General features: G+C 42.2%; 1 protein-coding gene across 1 annotated transcript in view; it reads left to right on the top strand.

Annotated features, from left to right (window-relative positions):
• Nucleotides 1-2,093: 2,093 nt before the first annotated feature.
• Nucleotides 2,094-22,238, top strand: part of SLC26A4 (solute carrier family 26 member 4) — a 48,316-nt gene continuing 28,171 nt past the window's right edge. Inside the window, exons 1-7 of the mRNA XM_024742252.1 lie at nt 2,094-2,257; nt 3,783-3,922; nt 11,069-11,179; nt 12,881-13,065; nt 13,668-13,832; nt 18,956-19,108; nt 19,210-19,292. Of these exons, the coding sequence (XP_024598020.1) occupies nt 2,094-2,257; nt 3,783-3,922; nt 11,069-11,179; nt 12,881-13,065; nt 13,668-13,832; nt 18,956-19,108; nt 19,210-19,292 (1,001 nt within the window). The remainder of the gene's footprint in view (nt 2,258-3,782; nt 3,923-11,068; nt 11,180-12,880; nt 13,066-13,667; nt 13,833-18,955; nt 19,109-19,209; nt 19,293-22,238) is intronic.

Consider the following 22,238-nt stretch of genomic DNA (forward strand, 5'->3'; position numbering starts at 1 on the left):
AAACTTCATGACCTGGATTTTTTTTTTTTTGGCTGCACAGCATGTGGGATCTTAATTCCCCAACCAGGGATCGAACCCGTGTCCCCTGCATTGAAAGCACAGTCTTAAGCAATGGACGGCGAGGGAAGTCCTTGGATTTCTTTTCAGGTCCTTTCTTCAAGGGTTCTTAACCTTAATAATGGTCAAGTAAGCTTTGGAAGATCTGTTGAAAGCTGTTGACTCATTCATCCCTCAGAAAAACACACACATGTTCACCACACCATGTTGAATACAATTTCAGGGGATTTACACTAGGGTTCTCCTGTGAGGATTCTGTTTCCTGTTGCTTATAGAATGGTCATTGTCTGAATTTTCCAGCTGGGTAACTGAAGGCTGGTGTCCAGAAGGTCCATATTTTAGAGGCTGTTCTGCATTTACTGATAATCAGGAGAGAATCTTCCTGTTTACCAAACTCTCCTTCCCTTCATCTTAACCCGTATTAGTCAGTTTTAGCAAGATTCATCCCAGTAGAAGACAAAACACTGATTAAGTAGGATACATCAGACTCCCCACTCTCTCTCTTCTAGTCTTGATTCCTGTTTAGTCCAATTTATTCCCTCCTTGACTGTTCAGATGAACGAGAAGAAACATCAAAAGAACCAGAGTCAGTCAGGTAAGAAAAGGGGCCACCTGAGCACTTGATTTTGGTTGTGAAGTGAAATACACACAAACACAGAAAAGTTCGTATCTAACATTTACGAATAAATTATGAACTCTCTATAACCATCACCCACTGGGTACTTCTAAAGAAAGACTTTCTAGAAATCCAAAGTCTTATTAAATGCAAAACTGGCCACTGCTCCTTTCCTCCTCTCCACCTGGTGTGAGAGCTGCGTGCCAGACCTTGGAGCTTCCGGATTCATACAACCTAGGGGTCAAGGTCAGCGTTCCCCGCAATAGCTGACCTCTTCTTCCACGCTGGGCTCTGCTCTCCGTAATAAACTCCCCAGGAGCTGTTTCGCCCCTGACCTCGTAACCCACGTTAGTAATTAGGGCGCGAGTGAGGATTCGGGTGGCCCCTGGGTGACAGCCAGTAAGATTCTTAGCTTTCCTGGTTCGGGAAAGGGAAAGAATTCGGGAGGGGTCGGATTTTTTTTTTTTCCCGGTAGGATAGGTGGGGAAAAGACCGCTGCCTGTGTGTCCCTCTTTTGGACTAAGGTGTCTCTGTTGCTCCATAAATAAAACGTCTCACTGCCTTCTGCGAGCGCTATAAAGGCGGCGGAACGGCTGTCCCGGGGGCATTCCGGGCCGGACTTGAGCCGAAGCAGGTGAGATCGTCGCTGAAGATGCAGCGCACCCCACCCTGCCCTGGCTTAACTCCCGGGGAGGCACCGCTGGTTGGGTATGGGACTAGTGGAGGGGGTGGGGTGACACAGAGCCGCCGGGCAGGGGACAGTACAGCCTTCTTTCTGAGAAGCTGAGTGCGAGAAGGAAGCTAGGAAAACAGGCCGAGGGGTGAGACCTGCTCACCCGCCCAAAGTTCTGTCCCCGGGAGAGCGCGCCCGGCTGCTGGAATTTGCCTGCAGCGCGCGCGCAGCCTCGGGACCCGGGGAGCATGGCCTGAGGGTTCCACGCCCGGCCCCGGGGGTTGTGCTTCTTTCCCAGGGCGCGCCTGGTGCTGCGCCCTGGGTTGGGTGCGGGGAGAGAGGGACGTTCACAGGGTCCCCCTTCCTGCCCCCTGCGCGCCGCGGGCCCCAGCCCGGGTTTGGGGAGATTTCAGGACGCGGACAGCGCCCTGGCTGCCCATCTGAGGGGACTGGGTCGGGCTCCCGCCGCCCCCCAGCGCCGGGCTCACTCTCTTATTAAAGTCCGGTTGCGCCAGGCGGCAGGTGCAGGCTCGGGACCCAGAGGTCCTCAGGGCCCCCTGCAGGCTGGAGGTGCGCGCCCGGGGGTGGCGGTCCCGGGCGCAGAGGGCGGCAGCGCGCGGACCAGGGTCTCGGGGATCGGCTGCAACAGGTGGGGCCGGCCGGGGGCGGCTAACGGGCGGTCTTCACCTCCTCTTCTCTTCCCTCGTTCCATCTCCTCCCTCCTCGTCGTCCTCCGCCTCGCAGGTCATGGCAGCGCCGGGCGGCAGGTTGGAGCCGCCGCCGCTCCCCGAGTACAGCTGCAGCTACGTGGTGTCGCGGCCGGTCTACAGCGAGCTCGCCTTCCAGCAGCAGTACGAGCGGCGCCTGCAGGAGCGCAAGACGCTGCGGGAGAGCCTGGCCAAGGGCTGCAGGTAGCAGCCGCGGCGGGCGGGGCGCGGGGCTCAGTGAAGCCGGGAATCCGGGCGCGCCGACCCGCGGGCGTGCCCGGCGGCGGAGTGTGGGATGCTGCGCCGCCCTGCAGGGTCGACCCGGCTTCGGTCAGCTCACGGACTCTGGCCTTCCCGGTGGGAGAGTGGCTCTATCATTCTCGGCCCGAATCGACCCTAGTCTCGGAAGCTCATCTTTGGAGAGGGTGTGTTCGGGGAGCCGCATCTCCTTTTCCTCTCTTGAGGGCACCTGAAGTGCGCCTTGGGGTACAGAGGGTCCCTACGGCCTTCTCGTGAAGGCTAGGCTGAGGAGAGAGGGAGAGCAAGGTGCTCGATTACAGAGAGGTGATGGGTAACCCGTCACCTGACCAAGAATCCTTGAAAGCCCCAAACTCATCTAGGACGGATGCCACTCAGAGACACGAAGTGAAGGCGAGAACACGGAGCGCGTTGTGCTCCAAGCTGTCCACTGTCAGGCAGTAGGGCGCCCCGAGAAGAACCTCCATCAATCTCTAAACCCAAACGGGACACCCGTAAGTAGATATCACAAACAAAAAGGGAACTATCAGCTGCTGCTAGATTTTTTTTCTGTTAAAAAACCTTTTATTATAAAACATTTCAAACACATTCAAAAGTAGGCATAGTAGTGTAATGAACCCCCTCCCATGTTTTTACCCATCACCCAGCTTCAAAGATGATCACCTCAAAGTTAATCTTGTTTCACCACATACTTGCCCCGCTCGACTTTTTTTTTTTAACATAAGTCCCATATGGTGTTTCTTTTTGTTTTTTGTTTTTTATTTTGTCTGTATATATCTTTAGGGACACTCAAAAAATACAACCACAATTCCATTATCACACACAAAAATTTAAAAATTCCTTAATGTAAAAAATTAAGTCCAAAATTTCAAATTGTCTCATAAATATAATTTTTAAAATAATTTATTTGAATCAGGAGTCAAATAGTGTTCACCTACTTTTAATATGTTTCTTCTTTTACCTATAGGTTGTTGAATTTTAAAAACTAGATAGCAAGGTGCAGCAAGATATAGATTCATCATGTTAAGGGTTGTAAAAACTGGCTCCAAGATCCTATTGCCAAAATATATAGAGTTTGTTTATGTTTCTTGAAAGAAAAAGAGAAGAAGAAGAAAGTGCCTGGGTTAGAAGTCCAAAAATTAATCTCCACTTAAAGACCCTACATTGATCAATCTGGGGCTGGACCAGAAAATGGGTTCTTGCTTAGGGATATTTTCTCAGAGGATTAAGAAGGTGGGAGAGGGGAAGGAACACTTAATCCTGTGTTTTCTAGTACAGTACATTTAAAAGGGTAAATAGAGTTCTTGGCAAAGACATGGTAAGCACTTCACTGTTAGTATTTTCCATGCAGTTTCTATCCTTTTTTCTAAATAGTTAGAAACATTAGCAGAGTTCAGTTCAAAACTTTGTGATTTGCAGTGGGCTGTGACACAGATTGGATTGGAAGTCCAGTTTTCTTGCCTTTTGACAGTTGTTCAAGAAAGAGAACCCTTGGTGTGCTGAAGACTCTCCTGCCCATCTTGGACTGGCTCCCCAAATACCGGATCAAGGAATGGCTGCTTAGTGATACCATTTCGGGATTTAGTACTGGGCTAGTGGGGACACTGCAAGGTAAGATGGTGGTGGACTAGCTCCCAAATTATGGAGAACTGCAGTCTCCAGCAGCCGTTCCTAACTCTCCCCTCGCTCCCATGGGTCTGCAACAAAGGCTTGCTCACCCTCCACAGCCTTCATCTTTCCTCCAGAGTCTGCCCCTTAGTGGTGAGATTCCCCTGTTTCTCCTCTTCCTTGGAGTTCTCTTCCGGGGAAGCCCTGCTGCTTCTTTAGCTGCATGGCTCCAACTAGAGCCCTATCACCTAAGCAGCAGCTTCCCAATTTTCACTGACCAGAACTCACAGTAAGAAATCTGTATTACATCATGATCTATACACACATATCTCAAGTTTTGTGAAATAATATTTACCCTCACTACAGGTGATACACTCTGCTATTTTCTATTCTGTCCTATTCTATTCTGCTTATATTTTTTAAATGATGATTGTAGGCCGTTAAATTATTTTACATTGCATACATGGTCTTGACCTGCAGTTTGAAACTGACTTAAGGGAAAGGGAAGGACGTATTTTAGCCTGGACTACACGTAAGTAGCTTTTTCTCCCCTTACCTCCCCCTCCCCTTTTTAAATCCATCCCCGTATTTTAATCTTTTGGCAAAATGTCCCAACACAGGACATTTTTTAAACTGCCTTTATGCCACATTTCCATGAACATCTTGGAAATCTATTGCATGGCTGGTGCATAGCAGTATGGGCATTCTCCTTTGTCCTCCACCCGCATCGTCTTGCTTCTGCCCTTGCCTCAACTCTACAAAGCTTCTGGACCATGAAAACAGAAATCTCATTTATTTATTATCATTTTATGGAGTATCTAGTAGGTGCCAGGCACTAGGTATTCTGACATGAATAAGATGCACCACCTGCTTTCAAGGAGCTCATAGTCCAATGAGGAGATAGATAACAATTCAATGGAAGGACCAACCGTAGCAGGGGTAACATTGCTTGGGAAGGGAGTGCACACAGGGGCACTCAACCCAGCCTTCGGAGACTGGGAATGGCTTCCTAGAGGAGGAGTCATCAGAGCTGTTTCCCTGAAGGTTAAGTCTCAGTTTGCCAAGTGATGGGAAGTAGGGTGGGGTAGAAATGTGTGTAGAGAGATGGCTTGGAAATGGACTATTTCAGAAGTTAGTAATAGAGGTTGAGCAATGCCATGAGACAAAATTTGCCTATAGAGCTCTCAGCATTATTCAGATCAGGCCAGGGAGATTCCCACAGAGAAGGAAGATGTTCTGTGGCCCCAGTGCAGAGCCACAGCCTGGCCAACCATGTTTTTAATCACAAAGGTGGATGGGGCAGTGCGGTTCATACGTTAAATGATGCCAAGTGCCGTTAGATGATGCCAAGTGCCGTGTACACAGTGGACTCTAATAGCTGTGACATGGCAATGCCCTGTGGCTCCTGGGGAACAGGAACTGTCTAATTCATATTTGTTTAGCCAGTGCCTAGCATGAGACTGGCACAAAATAGGTGGCCCTGGAAAGCTTTACTAAAGAGGACTGAATTGCATTCCTGATAATGAATCATCTTTATGTATGAAAAATGGTGTTTCAAGCTGTGTCCCCCAAGTGTTCATAGACAAGTATCTTATAAGAATTAACTTTAGTTTTAGTTTCGTTTATTAAGCATCCTGTCCAAGGTCATGGAGCTGGTAAGTTGTGGAGCTGGGATTTGAACCCAGAGTCTAATTCCTAGGATCTTAATTTACAAACGATGCAGTTCCTCACTTTATGACTGATACGCTTTCCAGAAACATTATCTCTATGAAGTTATCTTTGTAAGGTGAATTTCTGGGAGGTGAACGTGGTTCGTTCATATGTTCATTCATCATTCATCATCATTCATTCATCTAATAACATATGCAGGCCAGCCATGGGGATTCAGTGGTTTACTGACAGACATGGGTGGGTACTGACCTCACGGAGCTCATTTTAAGTGGGAGACAGAGGAATTAAATAAATAAGCAGATAAATAGAAAAATAATTACAGATTGTGATATCTATTATGGTGGATTAAATAGGCTTGAATAGGGATTAATTTGGGGATGGAGTGTTTATTTTAGTTAGAATGGTCAAGGAAGGCTTCCTGAGGGGGTGAAATTTAATCAGGGTCAGGAGGATGGGAAGGAGACAGCCCTGTAAGGAGCAGAAAGAAGGGTGTACCAGGCAAAGGTGCAAAGTCCCTGAGGTCAAAAAGAGCATAGTATTTTCAAGGGAGGAACGGGAAGAATTCCAGTGTGGGTGGAGGAGGGGGCGGGCTGGGGGAGTGAACAGGAGGAGATAAGGTTAGACAGGGCCAGGATTAAGATGCTTAAATGAGTTACTCTCTGGGGGCCTTCTTCAATAATGCGCCCCAGGCACTTCGCTTGCTCGCTTGCCTCTCCCAAATCCCAGCCCTGAGGATAGATGGTTCGGCTTGAAGCCAATCAAGCAGGAGATTAGAGAGAGCTGCACAGATCTGAAATAAATATATACATTGCTTGGCTGCACCCGAGATTGAACCGGCGCCCCCTGCATTGGAAGTGAGAAGTCTTAACCACTGTACCACCAGGGAAGTCCCCTGAAATGTATTTTGGAGCAGGAATCACGGGTAATATACTGATGGATTGGGACTGGCTGAGGACCAGGATTGGGATGGAAAACCAAGCATTTCCTTTTGGACATGCCACATTTGAGACGCCAAATATGGAGTTGGAGATACTAGAAGTGGGAAGGTCATTGGAGAGGTCTGGGCTAGACATAAAAGTCCAGAAAGCATCACTTTAGAGGTGATATTTAAAGGAGTGGTAATGCCTGAAACTACCTAGGGAGAAAGGGCAGATGGGGGGGAGAATGGGGCTGGAGTACTTAAAGGTTGGGGAGTTGAGGAGGGGCCACAAAGAAACATGAGGAGGTTGGGCTCAGGAAGTTAGAGAAAAAGAACAGTCTGAGGAATGTGGGGTCAGAAGCCAAGAGAGGAGTTGTTTTCTTTTCTTTCTTTTTTTTTTTAAGGATAGAGGGGTCTGTAGTATGGAATGCTCTTGGTGATGGAACACAGACAATACTTTTAAGAAGGTTTGCTGTGAAGCAGAGTAGAGAAATGGCTGTAAACAGAGGCATAAAAGGCAAAGATAAAGTGATGGAAGGATTTATTTTTCTTTTAATATAGGAGGTACTAGAACACAGATGTGACCCAGTGGACCATGAGATCTGTGGTCCATGAGGTAGAGGAGAAACAACTAAAAGTGACAAGAAGGGGCAAGTGTAGATCGGTTCAAGGATAGAAGTGGGAGGGCTGCTCCTTAAAGATAGGTGGGATATTTTCCCTCCATTTCCAAAGGAGAAAAGACAGACAAAACTGTGCAGATGCAGAGAGATTGGAAATTTTGGTAAAAAGCCAACAGGCATCTCACGGAGTCCATGTTTTGGATGAAGTCTACGATTCATCTCTAAACAGTGTCTGTATAGAGAAGGGGGATGGGGAGTTTGAGGGAAGTAGGGGAAGTCTGAGTAGCTATCTCGGGGTGAGGAAAAGCACACTTCCTGAGGAAATGAAATTGGATGGCCAGGCAGTGTGGAGTTCCCATCTGGGGCTTGCGATCATGAAATTTATGTGAAACTGGCCAGCCCAAATGAGAGAACTTTAGTTCAGTTATCCAGCTGCTTGAATCCTGGCATGGAATGGGGTGATGCTTGGGTTTGGCCAGACTGGGGCTTTACCAGAGAAGACAGGGGAAGGAGAGAGAGAGTGAAGCCAGGAAGTTCAGAGTACTTGTGAAAATTCTATGGACAAGGAGGCAAGTGAATATGAGAGGCTGCCAAGGATAGTGGATCCGTTCATGGATTAGAAGCCTCCTGAGGACAACGAAATGTTGCAGTAAGGATTCTGGAGTAGGTGAGCGGAGAGGCTAGGTGGCTGTAGGTGGAGAGCAGGAGGCTCAACGTTGAGATCTCAGAGGTGGCGCTGCAGTTTCTAGGGATGGCAAGGTCCACGATATAACCAATATAACCACTGGCTGGGCAGCTGAGGGGTAGGGAAAAACTCATCGGAGTTACTGAGAAGCCAGAAATGCTAAGGATCATGAAATCTTTTTTACTTTTATTATTAACAAAAAGTTCCCACTAGGCAGCAAGAAATCAGTGCAGCCCTTTTAGTGCTATTTTTTTTTTTTTTGCGGTACTCGGGCCTCTCACTGCTGCAGCCTCTCCCGTCGCAGAGCACAGGCTCCGGATGCGCAGGCCCAGCGGCCACGGCTCACGGGCCCAGCCTCTCCGCGGCACGTGGGATCCTCCCAGACCGGGGCATGAACCCGCGTCCCCTACATCAGCAGGCGGATTCTCAACCACTGTGCCACCAGGGAAGCCCCCTAGTGCTATTTTTAATCGTACCTATGGGGAACCTGCTCTCTACTTTCTATGGATACTTTTGCCTTCTAGATGCTTCCGAATGTTTGCTAGCACCTTTATCAATACATGCCACCATCCTACATAGGAAGGGTGCCAACACAAGAGATTCCATAGTTCAAATCAATGGCTTAGATTTCTTTACAAATTATGTAATTTCAAAATTGTTGTACCAAATTCCCTTATGATTACAGTATATCTGAGTAGCAGTTGTCCTGAAATAGAATACTTCGTGAAAACTGAAAAAGCCCCCATTTTCCAGGCCTGTAAGGACTGCAGAGCCCAGTTTAGGCAAGTGGAAGTTTGAGAAAGACTTGAAAATAATACATAGACTTGAAAAAAATACAGATACTTGAAAAAAACACTCTCAACCACTGCGCTACCAGGGAAGCCCTCTTTTATTTTTTAATATTTAAAAAAAAAATTTTTTTTTTGCTTTTGTTTTTGCTCCTTCTTTTCTTGTCTTCCCTTTGTGGCCTCACCTTTCTACTCTATGCTCTTGGGATGACTGTTTATTGCAATTCCTTGTTGTAATTTATATATGAAAACATTTGCATCAGTAATACAGATTCTTCTAGAATGAAAACTCTCTAAGGGCAGAGACTTTGTTTTGTCCACTCCCATATTCCCCCAAACCTACAACAGTGCCTGGCACATGAAGGGTACATAATCAATAGTTGCTGAATGAATGAATGAATGTTTATTGTGGGAAACTAGAAAATACATATAAGGAACATGAAAAAAATACCTCTTCAACAAATGAGAAGTCTCCTTTGATCCTAGCATATAGATAACCCACTAAACCCATATTTTAGTAAATATCCTACTAGACACATAAATGCACATCTACGTAAATGTATAAAGAAATGTCTGAGAATGGTAAGCACTAAATTCAGGATAGTGGTTGATTCCTGAGGGTGGAGGGAGGAAAGACGATGTGAATGAGAAAGAGTATATAGAGAGTTTCAACTGTACTGGCAATAATTTATTTCTTAAGCTAGAGGGTGGGTACATGGGTGTTTATTATATTATAGTCTTTGCGTACCTGAATTCTGTTAAATCTTTTCATATTTTTAAATGCATACAACAAACACGTTTACTTTAACAAAAGTGGAAGCATGCATACTGATCACTATTTTGTGGTTTGTTTTTTTTTTTTTTTGGCTGCTCTGCTCACTTGTGGGATCTTAGTTCCCTGACCAGGGATTGAACCTGGGCCATGGCAGTGAAAGTGCCAAGTCCTAACCACTGGATAACCAGGAAATTCCCTGATCACTATTTTGAGTCCTGCCTTTTCTCACTTATTTCTTATATGCACTTTATTGTACTAGAGATAGGTAAATTATTAGTAGTAAATTATTTCTATGTAGCACATCAACTTCATTTCATAGAATTACAGTATAATTTAGTTAACCACTTCCCTGTTTTGAAACATTCATTCAGTAAATAATTTTGGGTACTCAGAGGCCAAGATATTTAGGTTGTTGCCACTTTTTTTTTTTTTACTGTTATAAATGTAATCCTTTATTAATGACCCAAAGGTCAAAGGGCTTGATTTTCTCTCACTGTGAGTGAGTAAAATGTAGGGGGGTAATATAGAGTAAGATGTGCTGACTACCTAAGAAGTATTTAATCAAAAAAAACCCCCAGGAGAAGGAAAGGGCTATGGACTGAATGTTTGTGTTCCTCCAAAATTCTTATCTTGAAGCCTTAATCCCCATTGTGATAATATTTGGAGGTGGGAGCCTTTGGGAAGTAATCAGGTAGAATCCCCTTATAAAAAGAGGAAGAGCCCAGAGCTCACTCTCTCTGTGCCATGTGAGGATACAACAAGAAGGCAGCCATCTGCAAACCAGAAAGAGGGCCCTCACCAGACACTGAAACTGCTGGTACTTTGATCCTCAAGCTCTCAGTCTTCAGAACTGTGAGAAACAGATGTTTGTTGTTTAAGGCAAAAAACAAACAAACAAAAAGCCAACTCATTATTGTCTTCCACTGCCATGTACACAGAAAGGTTGAGATTTCTCCATACAGGGTGACATTCACGGACCCAGAAGCCACTTGGGATAGCCTAGCGAAGGTGTTGATCTCCTAGTGGAGAGCCTATGCTGTGTACAAAGGTCAGATTTTTTTCTTTGTTTGGATCTAACTTCTGTTCCCCCACAAGAAAGGAGAAAGGGCAGGCAACAATGACTGTGTTCCTCACAACACTGAAACACTGAATTCAGACAAACCCAGCCTGAGCCTTTGAACTGAATTGATCAAGTTGTTTTGTTTTTTTTTTTTTTTTTTGCGGTACATGGGCCTCTCACTGTTGTGGCCTCTCCGGTGGCAGAGCGCAGGCTCCAGATGCGCAGGCTCAGTGACCATGGCTCACAGGCCCAGCCGCTCCGCGGCATGTGGGATCTGCCCGGACCGGGTCACGAACCCATGTCCCCTGCATCGGCAGGCGGACTCTCAACCACTGCGCCACCAGGGAAGCCCTCGATCAAGTTTTTAATCAACAACTGACTTGACTTTCTTTTTCCACTCACCTGATGATTGAACTACTAATCAGTTGAGTCGGCTCCTTTGAGCAGGTGATACGTGAGCTGCAATCATTATCCCAGCTGATTTGAATCATGTTCTGCATCCTAGCATAGTAAGGAAATCACTCAGAATGAGCTGTAAGTTGAAGAGATCTATGAAAAGGCCTTTCTCTCTACCATAGACATAAAGCATAACTTTTGTTTCTGAATTTGATCATTTTGGATGTACTTTCAGGCATGGCGTATGCTCTACTAGCTGCTGTTCCTGTTGGATATGGTCTCTACTCAGCTTTTTTTCCTATCCTGACATACTTTATCTTCGGAACATCAAGACACATCTCAGTTGGTAATTATAAACATATACAATTCTATTTGTTCACATTTAACGTGTTTGGGCTATATTATGTGTGTTCTGCTTCCATATCTTTGTTAATGTTTTCTAGGGAGATAGGGCATCAGTGCTTTACCCGCTTTTCCTATTCAATGATGCAGTGGTTCTTAAGTGTAAAGTGTAAGCTTTACACTCAATCCCCTTTTTTTTAATGAAGAGGAGAAAATTGAAAGATTGTTAAAAAATTGTAGCCTACCTTCAAATCTTAGCATGTTTTGCTTTTCAAAAATGTAATACAAAAAAAAAAAAATGTAATACATTTGACTCTATATTTAGAAAGTGTTCTAAAATCAAAAATGACAAGGGAAAAAAAATCTTCAAGAGGTCTTCAAACCTGCTGTTTTACTAGATTAACTTAGCTTTTACTAAATTATGTTCATCAAATACATATTCATTGTCTTATTAAAGAGCATACTTATTTTAAGTCACTAATATTGGAAGACTGGCAAAATCGTGCCACAACAATTTAGAAACTGAGCTTGGCTGTCCTTCTTGGTATGGCCCAAAATAGATTTATTTCCTGAACTTCCTAAAATTTGAATTTTCTTCTGCTAAAATGTTCTAGTAAATGAGTGTTTTAATGCTATTTTGCAACATTGACATTTACACTTGAGATAACTTTTCGCCTACATCCATCTGCTGGCTAGACATGTGTACCTGGGCAATCCTTTTGAAACAAATGCAGCCATCTACTACTATATCCCCAGCCCATATCCTTATCCTTCGTTGTATTTCCCCCAGTGTCTGGCATATTGCCTTGTCTATAAAAGGAGCTCAGAATGAGGTTATTGAGTAAAATAACTTTCTCACCTGGGAGAGTAGATCAGTATCAAATGCATGACGAGGTGAGGAACACAGAAGCTGATTTGTTTCTCTTTGGTGTTCTATACATTTAGACACTCCGGGTTACTGGATTTTGGTACTGAGCCCTCCCAGCTGTTAAAGCCTTCCATGATCAAAGGATAGGATCATCATCATCATGGATAAAAACATCAGTAGTGAATGGAGCAGCTGCTGAAAGAAAAGTACCTTTGAAACGTAGAATCTTACAGACTGACATTTGATATGAAAAAATTTGTCTTGGAAAGAGAAAAAGAGAAACTCTATACTCCCTTTGCTATTTCTTTAACCTAATTTTGATCAGGTGATATTGATCAAGGTCCTTATCCCCACAGAGATCAGGACGTTGGATGCTCTAGGAAATGAACTTACCTGGAATAAAAATAAGATGGAACAAGTAATGACTCAGCTAGTATGCCATTTCTGCCAGGAAACCTTTCTTGACAACTCCTCCCTCCACCCCCCATGTCCCACCCATATACGTAAAGATCACACACAGATAGGTTAGACACCCTTCCTGTGTGCTTACAAAGCAGTCTGAAAGCTGTATTACAATGACCCACCTACATGTCTCTCTTGCTCATTTCTGGGTCATGAATGCATTGAAGCATCTACTTTTTAGCTTTTTTTTGTGAACAAACAGTATTTTCCCAATCACAGCTAATTACTTCACACATCTTTCTAATCCTATGTAGACATGTTGAGCCTAAACATTTGCAATTAATAATAATAATTTTTTAAAGTTTTTTTATGGAGGTATAGTTGATTTACAAGTGATTGATAATTATTAGTTGATAAGAGACTTTTTTTCCCCAGGACCTTTCCCAGTGGTCAGTTTAATGGTGGGATCTGTTGTTCTGAGCATGGCCCCCGACGAACACTTTCTCATGTCCAGCAGTAATGGAACTACACTGAATACCACCATGATAGACTCTGCAGCTAGAGATGAAGCAAGAGTATTGATTGCGAGCACCCTTACTCTTTTGGTTGGAATCATACAGGTAATGGGCTTACAAGGAATATACAGATTGGCATGATTTGTATTTGAAAGAATTAACTGTAGAGCATGTGGACTTAAAGATTCATTTAAAAGCAAAACAATTTACCGACCCCTCAAAGTTATTCTTTAAGTTATATTGTTTTAGGTCAGATGCTAAAATAGTCAGCAAGCCCCCACTTATTAAGGCTCACTTAATCATCAAAGTCAGAGGCAGAAAAAAAAAAAAAAAGGCAGAAGAACATGTGTGATTCAAATGAGAATAAGAGAAGGGAAATGTGCCAGTACCCATAAAGAGAAAAAAAATGTTCTGCTGAGCAGAGCCATGGAAACTGCAAGTCACAGAAATAAGCTACATGAATTTTTCTTTTCTTATTACATATCTAGAAATACTTAATGTTCGTACTACAAATGGTTTTCAAATTTTAGAGTGGTGGAGGAGAGAGGGCATTAAGAAATTCAGATTTCTTTCCTACAAGTATTTTTGTGTTATCGGCAGGCTACCAGAGTTTTAATTGGTGTTAAGCTTAATTCATTAATAGTTCAAAAGGGTTGATCCTTCTCCCAGGCAAACATTTAATTTTTCCTTCCTTCTTCTTGTTCTAGTTGATATTTGGAGGTTTGCAGATTGGATTCATTGTGAGGTACCTGGCAGATCCTTTGGTTGGTGGATTCACAACAGCTGCTGCCTTCCAAGTGTTGGTCTCACAGCTAAAGATTGTCCTCAATGTTTCAACCAAAAACTATAATGGAATTCTCTCCATTATCTATGTAAGTGCTGCTTCTTAATCCAGGGATGGCTCACTTTTCCTCTTGAACTTGAGTCTGGAGTGTGTACGTTCCTCCATGCCATACTTTGGGAGCCACTGAAAACATTCTTCTCTGAAAGAAGCAGTAGAATCAGGGGTAACATTGAAAAAGGCAGATTTTGCAAAACATTTTTCTCAGTTGATCAAAATGGTTGCAGAAGGATCATTACTCTTAAAAATATTAACGAAAACAAAGTGCTACAGTGAAGACTGGCCTGGGAGGCAGCAGACTGGAACCCCATTCTCAATTTTGCCTCTGCTAAGCTAAGTGACCTTGGACACATGGTGTAGGACAGTGGCTGAAAGCTCAGTTTGGATGAACGGGATTCATATCCTGACCCTATTGTTTATTATTTGCACTATCACATGAGCAAATCACCATGCCTCAGCTTCCTTCTCCACAAAATGGAGTTGGTGGTAATATCTACCAATTAAGTTAAATAAGGATATGTGAGAAGCACTTGGCCTAGGGGCTGGCATATAACAAGTAGTCAAAAAAAAAAGTGTTGTTTTGAAATTATTATTTCACATCTCAAGGCTTTTCTGTCTTATTTATAAAGTGAAATGATTGGAGATGTATCTCTAAAGCCCTTTTTAACTGTGAGAGTCCATAAAATGCATAATGTAAATGTCTCAGCAATTATAGACGAAGAGGAACATTAGATTCAGAGATGATTCAACATGCAAAAGAGATGCAAAAGAAGGATGTAGATCACACTAATTAGATTTGAAAAAGTTCTTGGATCTAAATGTATGTTCTATATAAAGCATGTTATCAACGCTTGAAAAATGGTGGTAATAGTAACATGATGTCACCCTAGCTTGGGGAGAATGATACAAGGCAAATACAATGTGCCAGCATTAAGAATGAGTTTGAGTCCTTTAATGACCCATGTATTAGCTTCTAAAATGATGTAAGGCCATGCATACATATCTAAAAATTAGTGAGGTGGACAGGAATTTGCTCAGCAGTGCCATAATCCCACATTACTCTGTCCATTCAACAGACATACCGAGTGCCTACTCCAGGCCAGATACTGTGCTAGGCAGTGGGACTAGGGAGAGGAGGCAGTTTAACATAGTGATTAAGATCATAGACTTTGAACTTAAATAGGCTTGAGTTGGAGTCTTGATTCCACCACCTATGACACGTGTGATTCTGGTCATGTCATATTTAACTTTTCTAAGCCTCAGTGTTCTCAGCTGTAAAATGGGAGTAATGAGAGTAGCTGCTTGCTAGCACTCTGAGGATTAAAAATGAAAATTTGTGTAAAGCACTTAGTACAATAGCAGGCTCATAGTAACAATTCAGTTCATTATTGTTTCATTATCATGATGAGCAGACCTCATGGAACTTACTGTTCACTTCCCAAGGACCCAGCCTATTAGCAGCTGTTTTTTCATTCATCATTATTTCTGTCATTGTTGATTTTTTTCCTACTAAGACCTTGGTTTGCTTTGAGACCTTCTGACTACCTTTTTCTGAGAGGCTGTCTCACTTTTGCAGTCCCTACACACCATTTTTTATTTTTTGCTTTCCTACTTTCTCTATCAACTGTTCATTCATTTATTCCTTCATTGTCATTCATTCATCTTTTCAATAAGTATTTATTGAAACCTGCCGTGTGCCAGGCACTGTTCACTCCCTGTACAAACCCACTTACTCCTGAATCCACCAAGACACTCCGACTGAGTGTGCTCGCCTCCTCGTGTGAACATCGCTAGGCCTGCATCCTCACAGATCACAGGAGGCCTAGGCCGATGGGTGACCTGGGTCTCTGGCCGCTGCTGGACTTCTGCACCAGGGGACAGAAATAGTCCTTCTGGTCTCCTAGGACTATGTTTAAGATGAAGCTTGCTGCAGATAACCCCACTTTCAACAGAGACCAAAGTAACCGGGAAACACTAGAACAAGGTCAAAAATAGTTTTTGAACTATTATGTGACTTATGTCCTGTTGAACATTATTCTTGAAGCCTCAGGTTAGAATGTGTTACAGAATTCTGCAAGCAATTCCTCCCAGGCCAGCCAAGTTGGATAAAGATACTTCAATCATTCTTGTGTGAGGATGAATATAAGCTTGCTCCTCTGGAAAAAAAAAAAAAGAATCAGCAGGTCTGGAAATAATTGCATAAGGGTTGAATGAGCCACTCAGTACCTGAACAGAGAATTCTGCTTATGATATTACCAGTTGCGATTATTCGTGAAAGAATCCTTCAACACATGCAGGGCAGCTGTGGATTCCTCCAGGAAAGACTGTAAGATTGTTGTAAGATGCTGTCCCTGGAATGTAGTTAACATCCCTTTTGTTATAAGCTTGTGCTCTGGATCGCCTGCCTGCTCCTTCCTCCAAAAAAAAAAAGGAAATAATGAATACAAGTAATGGGAGGAGGAAATATTGGGAAAGAAAGAAAAATAGAAACTTGTTTACAAATGCCAGAGATGCTGGGTACAAGAGACAGAAAGGAAAATTGTCAGAATTCAGAACTAGTAATACTCAAGCTACAAGGTAACTACTCAATCATGTAAGTAAATCACACAGTCCATTTCCAAGTGGTTATGTCTTCCTACCATTCACTCTGAATGGTTTGTCTCAATAGACAAGGGAAGCCTTTCTGCTTGCTGACTAAATTGACGTTACCTCCCCATTTCTTCCCCTAATGAGGAGGAAAACCACATGGAAAAGTTCTGCCCAGATGGTGGGAGTTTTGAAAGCTACCACTAAGCTCGATCAGATTCATTACTTCGAATCTATTTCAGTATGTAAAAATGAAGCCATTATAAAAGGAAAGTAACATTTTAAGGGTTGATCTTATATATGCAACAGAAGTTCTGGTAGGAGGAAATGCCTGACAGCAAGGGCTGATTATGAGGGATTTGTTATATTCATAGAGATAAGATGAATTAAAATAAATTTGGCACCAAAAGTTAACCAGTGAATTTCCTCATATGTAATATCAGGTATAATTTTTAACTTAAGTCTTCATATACCCAGAAGGAAGAAATTCTGTAAATGAAATGGTTCTAAAATTCTCCAAGCATGGTAGGAAATATAGTAAAATATTACCCATTCTGAAAAGTTTCATTATCTTGATTTGAACTGGTCAGAATACTAGGCTGAAATATGGAATCATATGTATATCCATATTTTAAACACATTTGAGTATTTTAATAGTAAACTAAATTATAATTACTTTACAGTGCTTTCGTGAAGTCTCATTTCTATATCTTTGAGTACAATCTGACTACTTCAGTTTCTATGGGTGAATTTTATTTCCACATAGATTAAGCTTTCTATTGTAGAACTTTTCATAAGAGATTCTGAGTAAAATCAACTATACTCCAGTATAAAATAAGAATTAAAAAAAAGATTCTGAATAACTACTCAGTATAGGTAATTAATATATTCATATGCCTTGTTTGATGCAATTGTGTAATATAAACTGATTTTGGTTTTTGCAACTCATATTACATTTTTAATACACCACAGGTGCTTTTTCTTCAAAGGTCTAAGTGACTCTCGTAGATTACATGGCAATCCTGTAGTGATCACTTTTGTAAGGTGAAAGTTTTTAGGATCGGGATAGGTATTCTGATTGTTCTTAAGTTTGAATATTTCCGTCTTGCATTGAGAGTAAACCTTTATTGTATAGACAATTGATTGAGGTATTATATCTAGCTCATGAATTAATCAGGGTCATCATCAGAAAATTGATTATGTAAAGGGCCAGACAGCAATACCTTCAAGACTCTGAGTTGTTTGTGTAGGGCCGTTTACTGCTATGGTAAATGCCTTAAATTCTTGAGTTGTTGTGTCCGCTTGTGGTAGTAGTTTTTTTGTTGTTGTTGTTTTTTTTTCCTTTTTCACCCTGCTATCACTTGCATCATCTTGTTACTATCAATGTATCTGCCTCTAGCAATTTTTACTGACTCTGGAAAGCAGACAAAGTAAATGTGCTAGTGTTGTGTTTAAAGCAAGGGCAAAAATAGTCAGTGAAAGTCCAAGAGGCTTCCTACAAGTCAGATTCTCGAACTCTTGTTCAAGCACTTGGTGGCATGTATTTTGCTTGCACAGTAGCTTCTCCTCTCATTCCCTTACTCCTGAATGTTTTCCAGAGCGGTGGAGGTTGCTGGCAAGATGACTCGTACGTTACTCAGTGAGCACTATACATAACTGTTACCACATTGTTGTTATAATTATTTTAAGTAATATTTTATCTTCATATAAAAATATATCTATAAAAGGACTCATTCAAAGAAAGGTAACCTTCACTGGGAGCTTAGACGTCTCGAAGAATTGAGGAATACCTTCTAAAGTCATGCCTTCTACGGGACTGAAGTTCCTATAACAAAGATATTAGTGTTCTCCTCCAGGATTCTTCCTTGCTAATCTCCCTTGATTCCCAGAAACCTCCTATTTACAAAACAAAACTAGTTTTTCTTGAGCTGTCTTGTCTGTCCACTTGGAAATAGTTTTATTTAAGTCACCTTAGTTCAAGTTTGAACTAAGTACCAAATTAATTTCCAAAAATTTATACTTGACCTATATATCAATTCAATAGCTTTTCTTTGCCATAAAGAATGGATCAGTCTGTATGTATCTACATATGAAGAATTTTAGGGATTTTTATTCTCACCTGTATCACTCAGGTTTAGCGAAGAGCTTTACCTAAAATATTGGTTAACTGGGACTTTTGCTTTATCAGTTTTTAATCTCAATAATACATATCAACATGGTGAAAATTACGTCACTTAATAGCACCTGTAAAACCACTTAAGGTATAAACTTTTAAAGCTTTTCTGCAAGCAAAAGACAGTATATAATGATATACTTTCTTTTAAAAGATCTCATTCTTATTGTAAAAAATACAGATAAGCAAAACTAAGAAAGCAGAAATCACCCATACTTTTACCACTTCAAGTTAACCATCATTAATAACTTGGTATATATATTGCAAAGATTGGATGTCAGTGGTCTGTATATTAACCAACACATTTTTATAATTTTACACGAAATTCTTAAGTGCTCTTTGATGATGATATGATTTTTCATATGGGAACTATATAAAAACATTTTTTTTTACAGACTCTAATTGAGATTTTTCAAAATATTGGTAACACTAATCTTGCTGATTTCATTGCTGGATTACTCACCATTATCATCTGTATGGCAGTTAAGGAATTAAATGATCGATTTAAACACAAAATCCCAGTCCCTATTCCTGTAGAAGTGATTGTGGTAAGTAGAATGTGTAATTAGAAAATTCAGCATTAATTAGTTTGATAAGAAAGGACTTGTTAAAACAAATGGACTTTTTTTTTTAACCTCTTTTATTGCAGACAATAATAGCTACTGCCATTTCATATGGAGTTGACCTGGAAAAAAACTATAACGCTGGCATTGTTAAGTCCATCCCAAGTGGGTGAGTATGGAGTTCCTCTTAGGCAATACTAATATATTGTCAGTACTTTCTGTTTAAATGAAACTTAAGCTTCATTTCATTGGTCTTATTTGTGTGTGATCTTAAAGAAATACCCATTTGTGCAAACTATCAGATAAACAGTATGTGTGTAGATAAAGATCAATCCATTTGTATAAAAGAGACCCGCATATGCTCTCTCTTTTTCTTTTTCTTTTTTTTCTTTTGCGTTACGCGGGCCTCTCACTGTTGTGGCCTCTCGCGTTGCGGAGCACAGGCTCCGGACCCACAGGCTCAGCGGCCATGGCTCACGGGCCCAGCCGCTCCGCGGCACGTGGGATCTTCCGAGACCGGGGCACAAACCCGCGTCCCCTGAATCGGCAGGCGGACTCTCAACCACTGTGCCACCAGGGAAGCCCTCTCTTTTTCTTTATGTTCTTAAAATGTGGCAGGACATGCACTTTTAACGCCAGATTCCTGATTTAAACTCACATATACAATTACAGTATACTATACATACTGTAGAATCATGGTTAGTAACATTTATTGTACTGAGAACAATCTGCTTAAGGAAAAAGGGACATCTGGCCTAAATTCTCCTCCATTTAGTTTACTCCATCTTAGATAATAATTATATCATTTGTGCCTATAAATAAAATGCATTATCTCTAAGGGAGGTTTGATATATTTGATAGTTTGATGAATTAAAAGAGTAAAGAACTGAGGTTCTTTGTCTACTTCTGTCACCATCTAGTCCTGTGGCCCTGGCAGGTTCTCCTATGACACAAAGAGAATGACAAACCACCGAAATCTCAACTTGAACTTGCTGTAAAGCACCAGTGAGATCGCTCATAAAGTGCAAAGTGGACCAAGGGTCCTACAGTATAATTCGACCATATGACATTGAAAAAGAAACCCAGATGTTTATTACATTTGTAACATAAACTTATAGCATCTATGACTAGACTTGCTGTTAGATAACTAGTAAGTACTGGTTTCCCCTCCCTTAATAATAGCCGAGGGACCGTTAACAGTCTGTTTCTCCTGCTCTTAATAGAAACTCCTCAGGCCAGCTCAGTCCCAGGGCTTATTCCACAGGGAACTGCTGCCTTGCCATTGGGTTAATCTTATGATTTCTTCTAATCTGTTCAAAAAAGAAAAAGAAAAATTACAGCTGGCTACATGGGGCTTAACTTACATATCATTCTTTCTGGTGTTTCTCAAACTCACTTTTTTTTAAGAATCACATGAGGCCCTTGTTAACACAGATTCCTAGTTCCAACCCCAAACCTATAGAATCAGGCTTTCCAGAGGAGGGGCCTGGGAATTAATATTTTTCAAATGGGCTTCAAGTGACGCTAATGCTCAGGTAAGTTTGGGAAACTTTACATTAGAGGATCAACATTTTGATAGTGAATCCTAACGCTGGTATAAATTTAGTGATAAAAAGATGCAGTGCTGGCTATTTGAGTTATGGCGTTTTCACCCTAACAGATTATTTGAGTAGTTATAAACAGCTACATAAACAATATATCTCATAGATCCCTGTTGTCAGGCTTCCTAGGGTGTAACTCTTAGAGGAGGTCCATAGCAAATGTCCTGTCGCATAAGTCCATGTTCCATTAATAGATTTAGGGAACTCATTTTTGCTGCCCTAAGTCAGCAGTCCCCAGCCTTTTTGGCACCAGGGACCGGTGTCATGAAAGGCAGTTTTTGCACGGAGTGGGGTGGGAGTCGGGTGGGGCGGAGGATGGTTCAGGCGGTAAAACAAGCGACGAAGAGCAGCGGATGAAGCTTCGCTCGCTCGTCCGCCGCTCATCTGCGTGCACAGGTACTGGTCCGTGGCGCGGGGGTTGGGGACGCCCGCCCTCAGTGATCCTTTCTGACCCTATCCAGAGCTTTCCTGGCTGCTCTCCTGCTGAGAATGGATCTCTAGCCTCTTGCTCTTGGGTTAGTCAAGTTGCATCCTCTGACAGACCGCCTGGTGTGATTGGTCAGCTGACCTAACCTGCCTGGCCCCCAGGACTCAAAGCTCCTCCCCAAGGGCAGTGATCCCATTTGTCTTGTGCAACTTTTTGGTAGCACTGAAACAAGTCTAATAACGTTAACAAACCTGAAAAAGAAAGGGTGCTGTGGAGAGATTGGAAAAGGGCAAGGAAAGGAGAGAAAGGTGAGTAGGACGAAAGGAAGAGGAACAAAAAGAAACACTGTGCTACCCACCTCTTCATCCCCTCCCCACATCAATCCCCCAATAAGGGAGTAAAAGCACAGCCGCCACCAGCAGCTTCCTTTTGTCCCATTGAGGGCCAATGCCATATGTCAGTATCGCTCAGTGCCCAATGACACTGTCCCCAAAACTGTGACCACTTGCCTTACTTCCCTACTCCCTTGCTTGGCCAAGTATACAATTTCTGCAAGTCCGGTCAGCTTCTGAGTGTCCCACTAGATTCACCTAAACGAGGAGCCCTCATTCTCTCACTGACCCTTTTTCTTTTCTGTTGTTGTCTTTTGTTTTTTAATTTTTACTTTTTGTCCGCACCGCACAGTATGTGGGATCTTAGTTCCCAGACCAGGGATCGAACCCGTGCCCCCTGCACGGGAAGCCCGGAGTCCTAACAACTGGACTGCCAGGGAAGTCCCATCGCTAACCTTTTTCTTAACCAGCAGGCTCTAAAAGGGTCAGTCAGATCTTGTGACCCAGGAAATCATCTAATATCTAACATTCATATCTGGACCTACTAAATGACCTTGAGCAGATCATTTCACTTTTCTGGGCCTCAGTTCCGGTATCAACAAAAAGAGAGGTAGATTCAACAATTTCTAGGATATTAGATTAGGATATTAATTTGGATAATATTAGGATATTAGCTGGCTCTAGATTTCTATTGCTTTCTATAAGAATCATTTCTACTTTACTACTTCCCTCTAATTATAGGTGGAAAAAAATAT

This window comes from Neophocaena asiaeorientalis, unplaced genomic scaffold (assembly GCF_003031525.2).
Source record: "Neophocaena asiaeorientalis asiaeorientalis breed wild unplaced genomic scaffold, Neophocaena_asiaeorientalis_V1.1 scaffold373, whole genome shotgun sequence".
NCBI lineage: Eukaryota > Metazoa > Chordata > Mammalia > Artiodactyla > Phocoenidae > Neophocaena > Neophocaena asiaeorientalis.